General features: G+C 43.9%; 1 protein-coding gene across 1 annotated transcript; it reads right to left on the bottom strand.

The window, feature by feature from the left end:
• Positions 1-247: 247 nt before the first annotated feature.
• On the bottom strand, positions 248-8,134 carry GBGT1 (globoside alpha-1,3-N-acetylgalactosaminyltransferase 1 (FORS blood group)). Its single transcript, XM_079961452.1, has 7 exons — positions 7,887-8,134; positions 4,874-5,007; positions 4,276-4,338; positions 3,025-3,075; positions 2,896-2,931; positions 1,771-1,905; positions 248-1,132 (listed from the first exon to the last, which is right to left on the bottom strand). Exons 2-7 carry the CDS (start codon positions 4,939-4,941, stop codon positions 448-450), a joined length of 1,038 nt encoding a protein of 345 aa, XP_079817578.1. The 5' UTR covers positions 4,942-5,007; positions 7,887-8,134; the 3' UTR covers positions 248-447.
• Between the last annotated feature and the right edge of the window lie 509 nt (positions 8,135-8,643).

Below are 8,643 nucleotides of genomic sequence, written 5' to 3'. Positions count from 1 at the left end.
GATAAGTAAAATTTGGCCAAGTAATAAGAATTAATTTTAAAAATAACAATAATAGGTTAAAGAAGAGAGATAAGAACCTGCTGAGCTAATTATTGGATTTGGGATGTATGAAGGGGGCTGGGGGGAAGTCAGGGAGTGGGGTTAAGAAAGTAAGGTTATGAAATTATACATGTTTTGTTTTTGTTTTGATCTGTGTGTTTTTTTAAAAATGTGAAAACCCAATAAAAATTACTTAAAAAAAAACAACAACAACTGGGAGAGCCCTAGTGTCACCATGGAAGACACCAGGTCCAGAGCCTGTGAGAAAGGGGTGGCACTCTCGGCAGGGGTTGGGGGACGTGTCTGATTTTGCCAACTCCGCAATGGATCTGCAGGTCCAAATAATTTGATCCCAAGGGCTCCCCTGCCCAGAAATACACAGTGAGGCCAAGATGGATCCAACTAGGGTCAGTCCCTGACCTCCCTATAATTCTTGCTCAATGATGAGACCCGTATGAGTCTCAGCTCAGGTGGTTTTGACTTTGTGTCATCCCAAAGGTACTCCGGAGAGAGGAGCTTTGAAGGCTTCTGGGAAAGGAAGTGCCTGTTCAGATGACTCTCCTCTTGCCACGCTGCCATGATGCCGTTGACCTTGTCTGCCAATATGGTCATGTGGCAAGCCCTGGTGAACTCGTAGACATTCTTGACCAGGCCTCCAAAGGCCGCCCCGCAATAATAGAAGTCTCCTTCTTCCTTAGAGATGTAGGCCATGGAAGCAGGTCTCCTCTCATATGGGAATGCTGTCCGAGAGACCTTGTAGTAGCCTGGGTGGATGACGGCCACCATCTCCCCCAAAGTCTCTGGGCCCCACGGGTTATGAAACAACATGTCAATGTCCAGGCAGAAGAGATAGTCCACGTCTCGGTGGGCTGTATCTGAGATGTACCGGTTTATGACCTCCATCCTGCGCATGGAGATTTCTTGCCAGTGGGCATATTTCTTTGTAGGGATGAGGTGGAGGGTTCTCCCAGGCTGCAGGCGGACAACGGAGATGTCTTTGGGGTTGTCTGTGAAGATGTAGTAGTTCACATGGTATCCCACCATGAAGTACTGTTCAGCTGACTCCAAAAAATGGCTCACAAATCGTATGTATCTGAGCAAACATTAAAGATATATATATATTTTCAAGCTGCACTGCTGCTGGTCAGTGTATGCAGTATTGGGTGAGATGGATCAATGGTCTAATTTGGTATAAGGCTGCTTCCGAGGCTCCTAAGGCTCCATAAGGCGGGAGCAAAGTAGGCTAGAATCAGACCAGGGGTCAATGTGGCCTAGGGCTACCCATCCTGAAATGCAGCAGCTCCACAAAGCTATTAATCCTGGTTACAGGTAGGTAGCCATGTTGGTCTGCCGTAGTCGAAACAAAATTTAAAAAAAAATCCTTCCAGTAGCACCTTAGAGACCAACTAAGTTTGTACAAACTTAGTTGGTCTCTAAGGTGCTACAGGAAGGATTTTTTAAAAATTTTGTTTCTATTAATCCTGATGGCTTTTCTCTCCCTCCACTGTTGGAGGCAGTAAATGTTTCTGAATATCACTTGGTGGAAACTGCAGGAGAGTTACCTTTTAGGCTTGATCCAAGAGGGCTCATCCTATGTCCTTAAGCCCAGGGGTCTGTGCCAGGCACTCGTAACAAAGGCCTTTTATAACCAGAGTTGCTACAGCCCACATCATGTTTTAGATTTCGGCAAATGTGCAGACCTTCCCAACCCCTCCTGCCCTTTCTGCTTACTTTCCAACGGCGAAGGCAGTCATTCCAATGGTAAGGTTCAAAGGCTTGTAGATGCTGTCCAAGATTTCAGGGTTGAATGTCCCCTCCCAGACAATGGGGGCCAGCCACGGAGTCACGGTGAGCACATCAGAGCGCCTGAGGAAACCAGGAAAATAAAGCAATGCAATGTCAAAAGTGTTGATTGAGCAAATAGGATGCTATTGGTGATCAGATCTGTCAATTTCAGTTTCTTATTTTCCCCGAATATAAGTTCAGTTCCCCATGTTTCCATCTGTTGTTGTTTTTTGAAGTACAGTACTCCGGAAACTTCATTTTTCTGCAAGTTTCCCTGATACACACACATTTTTCATATGCAATTATGGCTAATATACATACACAGTTTTTCAAAGTCACTTTCCCTAATATAATGAATTTCTGTATGTTCTATTCACTAAAGTATACATTTTCAAATGCACACTTTGTCCTAGTACAAACATTTTTTCTTTACACATTACTCAGCTGGAGAACAGCACTGCAAAAATTCGGAGAAGTGTGAACATGCTTGCGAGTTCAGGAAAAGTCATCCTGGACTTCTATAAGATGTCACCTCAAATGGTATTAATTAGACAGGCCTCTGAAGCCAGAAATTTATTTTAATTAACCAGTATTCATGAATTTATTTAACTACACAGCACCAAGTTAAACTGTGGAACTCACTTCCACAGGAGGCACTAACTTGGATTGGACAAATGCATCAAGGGCAAGGCAACCAATGGCTATTAGCCACAACAATATCTCTGCTCTGCCTCCATGGTCAGAGGAAGAAAGGCTTCTGAATACGAGTTCTTGGAAACTGCAGGAGGTGAGATTGCTTGTGTGCTCAGATCCTGGTTGGGGTTTTTTGTTGGGTTCTGTGGTTGGCCACTATGAGAACAGGATGCTGGACCATTGGCCTGATCCAGCAGGGCTTTTCTTACATTCTTATTTACATTTATATTTTTGTCTTATTTCAATTTTTATCACCGTTGAAACTTTTGTACAATGTCTACTGCTTTGTTGCATTTAAAAAAAAAACAACAAAGTAAATTTGTTAAAAGTTTTAATAAATAGAATATATGAATCGGGCCAGTCCTTTCTGGCACTTACGTCTGTTGCATAGACTTTGGCTGTGGATAAAAGAATCTGAAAAAGATAATAAATAGTCATATATTAGAACAAATCTCCAGAAGAAAGAAGCAGCAATTTTAGGGAAGATGCAAGTGGAAGAGAACTAACTGTGGGAAAAGCTGGTGCGAATTCTCCTCTCTGTACTGTAGTTTCAAAGCACTGTCCAAAAAAAGAGAGAGAAAGGGAAATTCAACTTTTATTTATTCATTTGTTTGTGTGCATGTTTTTTTTTAAAGGTGTATATTACTTTATTGGAAATAAAACCTCTATGCAATTTGCAAAAAGCAAACAAACATTAAAATTCTCAAGAAAAGGAAAGTTAAAAACAGGATTTATTTTTTTTAAAGATGCAAAGTGTTGTGAAAACAGTTTGGCTAAAAACATACTTAAAACACAAGCCTACATGTTCTGTGAGCATAGATTTGTCTGAACAAAAATCTTTTCAGTAAAGAGTATAGTGAAGATGCCTACCTGACATAAATAGGCTGGGAGTTGCAAAGTAGAGGTGTTGCCACACTAACATACTGATTTCTTATAAGCGCAGAACAAGTATTATGCAGTGCCTGTGACAGTGGTATTTCCTCCTATTTTCAAAGCTTCTACAGGCTCAATTTGTTTGACACCTCACTCTTGCAACCAAAAAACATAGAACTGAAGAGCTACAAGGTACTCCAAAGTTAATTTAGTCTAATCGCCTAGAGCAGTGGTTTTCAACCAGTGTGCCTGGGGTGCCTTGAATGATAGTCAGGATTGCCACAGGCAACACTGGCCTCTGTCCCTCTTTCCTTCCCTCCCTCCCTCAATGCCCTCTCATCTCTGCCTTCCACAGCTGTTTGTTGCAGCTGCCCTGGCTACAAGCTCCCCAAGTCAATGGTGCCTCTGGGGCTGGCCAGGGGGTGCTGGTTGCCAGAGGCTGAAGTGGCCTCAGAGTAAGCAAGCAAATGGGCAAGGGACCGCAGCCCTTGCTGTTGGGAATGGGCAGACAAGTCCCAGGCCACTTTGGTGCAGTGTGAGAAGGCACCTCTTTTCAGAGGAAGCTCAGAGACCAGAGGCTGCAGAGACGGCTGCCTGGAGGACTCCCAAGGAGAGGGGAGAGGAGAGGAGGCTGAAGGAACACTCCACAAGGGAGAGTGTTCGAAAAGGGGCGAGGGGCTGCCAGCTCTGGCAGGGGGTGACATAACTGGGCTCCTGAGCCCCACAGGGGTGTCACAGAAAGAATGCAGTTGGTCAAGGAAGCCGTGGACTCAAAACGGTTGAAAACTTCTGCCCTAGAATGCAGGGACCATGGCTAATCACATAGCATTGGATGGAGTATTGAGGCTCTGCAGTTTAGCCCCCAAATCTCACTATGGTACTTACAAGAGATCTGGGCATGGAAGATAATATGGAAGGTAGTGGGTCGGTCCTTTCCCAATCAAAACCCTGGGGACAAAAAAAAAGCAGTTAAAAGAGGCATAAAGGTTGTGCAGGACTTGAGAAATGTTATCAGGATGGGGGCATCTGCAAGGAAATGAGCAATAAAATGGTCTTGTTGGACTTGGCATGGTGGCGGTGGCAGGCTGTACTTTTCTCCAATCCTCATATTTACATGGTGGGAATGGATTAGGTACTGATTAGTATTACAAGTGAAAAATACTGAATTTAATTCAGAATTATTTTTGCGTTCTGTGTTTACAAGACGCAATAAGGATTTAGCATAGGAGGTGATTTTCCTCAAAGCATGGTAACCGGTCTCATAGAGGACCATTGTTCCAGCTAGCTCAGTGTTGTATACATTGGCTGGCAGCATTTATTCTGTGGCTTCCAGCAACTGGTACTCAGAAGCATGGAGGTAAAGCACAGGCATCATGGCTAGTAGCCACTGAGAGCTTTCTCCTCCATGAATTTGTCTAATCCTCTTTAAAGCCATCCAAGTTGGTGGCTGCTGTGAACAGGATATTCAGCGAAAGAGACTCACCCGATAAAAAAGGAGATGGTGCTAAAGGTGAGTGCAAGGACAGATAAGATAAGTTTCTGAAGTTTCATGTTTCCTGGGCTCGAACAAAAGAAGAATTAAGGATATCCAAAGTCCAGATCTTATGTAGGTTTCACCTAGGGAAGTAATGAAAGTAACATTAGAGGTGTCGTATAAGAATTCTAAGGCCTCAAATAGAAAATAAATGTTCGTACATGTATATGGCAAACACATACATAACTATATAAACCACGTGTCTAAAATAGTACAGGAGAGCAATCCTGTAGCCATTTTGACTCTCGCAGGGACCTCAAATATTCCTCTGCAGTAAGGAAGGAAAATGGGGAAAGTCTTTCCATTCTCTTTTTGCTTACAAAGCCTGTATTAAAGTAATAACAATAAAAAATAAAATAAATAAAAATAAAAATAAATAAATAAACCTTTTAAACCTTCCCGGTTTAAAAACTGGGCTCAGGGCAGCTAACAGCAAATATAAAACATTGGTTAAAATGCGACTTAAAAATAGCATAAAATACAACATAAAATGCAGCATCAATATCAATAAAATTCAAAAATTCAGGGGTCATTTTGCAGGGGGAAACAAAAAACTAAAGTATTAACCATCACAAAAGAATGGCCAGACTGCTCTGGTAATGAAGTCAGTGACCATTATAAGGTATCCTGGCAAACAGGATTTTTGCTGTAGACCACCTCCTTCTGTCATGTATGTATGATGTTTTAGGGGGGTGGTCTTGGGCGACAGGGTGGGCAATTTAAAGAGTTTACATAAGGGCTTGCACACCATTGTTCTGGGTTCTCTCCTCCCTCCTGTGTGTGTGTGGTGAGTGGGGACCCTATTGCAATAGTACTTTTCTTTTGCAATAAAGATCAGGCTTACTAGCCGCTTTGCTTCACAATATACTCTGGCTGGCCTCTGTTATTTTCTCCTACTGTTAGGGAACCTACTTAAGGACTCTTAAGGCTCTTGGATACCCCGTAAGGGAAAAGGAGCAGTTTTTTCTTATAACAGTTGGGAAAGTCTCTCTCCCAGTTCCACTTCCAGATCAATATAAAAGGAATCCAAGGAATCATTCTTACTCACTGCTTGTTGGTTATCTAACTCGCAGTGGTAGAGCATCTGCCTTGCAAGCAGAAGGCTTCAGGTTTGATCCCCAAAGGCATCTCCAGGCAGGGCTGGGAGAGAACCCAGCCAGAAATCCTGAAGAACTGCTGCCAGTCAGTGTAGGCAATATTGAGCTGCATGGGACAGCGATCTGGCTCTGTATAAAGCAGCTTCCTATGCTCTCCACATGCTTTCATCCAGCTGAAGGATCCAGAGTGCCCCAGCCTACAACCCTGGAGAGGCAGCTATACTCATGCTAGGGAAGGTAGAAAGTGTGTTGAGCAACAAAATTGCTGGAGGGCATTAGATGGAGGCCAAATCTTCAGTCAGGGCGGCTATCAGCTTTGAAATAAACACTGCACCTCAATGAACTGTGTGTGCAGATGTGATGCTTTACTTCCTGTTCCACTCAGGAACTTGTGAGAAAATATGAAGCAAGAATAGATTTCCTGACTCTTGTGTATATTTGGTTTGTCTGTGTGTGTTTGCATCTCTCTTGCACACAGCAGGCCATAAAATCCTCGCACTTTCTTTTTTTACTGAGCTGCTCTCTGCTGGGAGGCATTTGCAGCAAGGAAAAGGGCATATGTGGAGAGCACTGAGAAACCTATCTCTACCCCCATTTCCACTGTTTGGCTTAAAAGGCAGGCATGTGTAATGGTATAGTGTGGTTACTCGTGCGTAAACTGCCTCCACTTCGATTAGATGGTTTGCTCAAACATGTTCAGGGTTAGAGCTCGCCCTCCGTGACCTGTTAGTCACTTGCAGTATCTGCCAGTGGGCGTTTCTTGAATCTCTTCCAGCATAAAAGCTGCTTGACCCCAAGTCTCCGCCTGTGTTCCCCACGCGGAACGCGTCTGCGCAAGTAAGGGGATGGCAAGGGCGTGCCAGCGCTCTCTCCGCTGGTTTCGGTTGAAGGGTCTTGGAGCCCTGACACCGATTCCTCCATCTCCTCTCTATTGGTGTCACGCTGAATTCCTTCCCCCCGACTGGTTCCCTCTCTGGCATCGCTCTGGAGCCCTGCCTCCGCTTTTCGCTCTGATGTCAGTTCCCTGACAGCATGGGAGGGAGCTTTAAAAGGAAAATTATCCCACGTAAAAGGGTAAAGGCAAAGGACCCCTGGACGGTTAAGTTCAGCAGGACTAAACAGCTTCGGGTGCAACAGGACACCGTGACAAGTGCAAGAGCGCACAGAAACACCATTTACCTTCTCACCGCAGCAGTACCTATTTGTCTACTTGCACTGGCATGCTTTCAAACTGATAGGCTGGCAGAAGCTGGGACAGAGCAAAGGGAGCTCACTCCGTCATCCGATCGGTAAGCCTAAGAGTCCTGGTGGTTTACCCCACAGTGCCTCCTGCATCCCCTATTTTTACCTTTACCTCCCACCTTTTACCACTCCCTCTTCATAGCTCAGAGATTTAAGAGAGCTGAGAAGTTACTTCATCTCACCCCCTTCTAAAAAAAACAACCCATGGAATGATGAAACACCTCTCTAGAGTACTTAACCTGGTGCTTAAAGTTGATTAGAAATAGTTGGAATATTTATTTTGTAGTTTAAACAGCAGCAACTACTTAACCATCCATTTTATTTTGTTGAACTCTTAATTTAAAATAGGCATTAATGAGGGAAAAGGCTGTCTGCTTTTCTGCCTCCTTGTTGGAGCCTTTCAACGTTTTTTATATCCCTCCGTTTGGGCGTGTGTTTTTTATATCCCTCCGTTTGGGCGTGTGTTTTTTATATCCCTCCGTTTGGGCGTGTGTTATAGAAAGATTATTGCTGGCTGTTCATCCTGTTGGCTGGACACTGCAGCATTTTATCTTTCCTGCCTCAGACCCTAAAATTTCCGATACCAAGACCTAACTCCAAAGTCTAGGGAAAGATTTGCTTACCAGAAAGAAGGAAATCAGCGAAGAGACTGTGAACTCGGCGGCAGCTCCCTGGAGCAAGGCCGTCAAGATGACCTCAGCATTTAAGGTGTGTTTACAGCTGAAAATTCAGGCTTCTTTCTTCTGGTCCCTGTGTTCAGATTTTTGGCCAGAGGTGCCTCTCTGGTTTCTTGCCGGAAGCCGATATGGTGCAGACCACATCCTTTTGTTGTATGGTGAACCAGCAGGAAAATTTTGAAATACAGTATCTCACATGGCTTGAGTTTTTTCCCCTCCCATTCATTAGCCTCCCCCTTCATGCATTAGTCATTTCCCATAAATAATGTTTGCCTACCTACCTTGCGAAACATTCTACTTTTTTCATCCTGCAGCTAGGCTGTTATGAGTTCTGCTTTTTCCTGGCATGCCTTGTGAGAGACTAATGGACTAATTCTTGACCAGGAATGCATTTTGCCCACACTTAGAGCTTTCTGTGAAAACTGCCACTTCCCTTGTGCTGTGACTTTTGCCTAGATTTCTGCTTTTGCTTTCGTTTAATTTCTCTCTACTGTATATATTGTTGCATCTATATTTTCAGCCCAGCCCAAAAGGTTCAGGTCCGTAAAAAAAATTGACAATTGGCTGTCCACTTACTGCCAAGCCAGGTTTAAGGTTCCTGTGTTAATTTACAAAGCACTGAACCACTTATGTCCATGGTACCTCAGAGACCACCTGAACCCTTAAATCCTAGCTCAGTCACTGAGATCACCTGCAGGAACAT

This window comes from Podarcis cretensis (genome assembly GCF_951804945.1).
Source record: "Podarcis cretensis genome assembly, chromosome: Z".
Classification (NCBI taxonomy): Eukaryota; Metazoa; Chordata; class Lepidosauria; order Squamata; family Lacertidae; genus Podarcis; species Podarcis cretensis.
The sequence above is the reverse complement of the archived record's forward strand: the minus strand, read 5'-3'. Positions and strand labels throughout refer to the sequence as shown.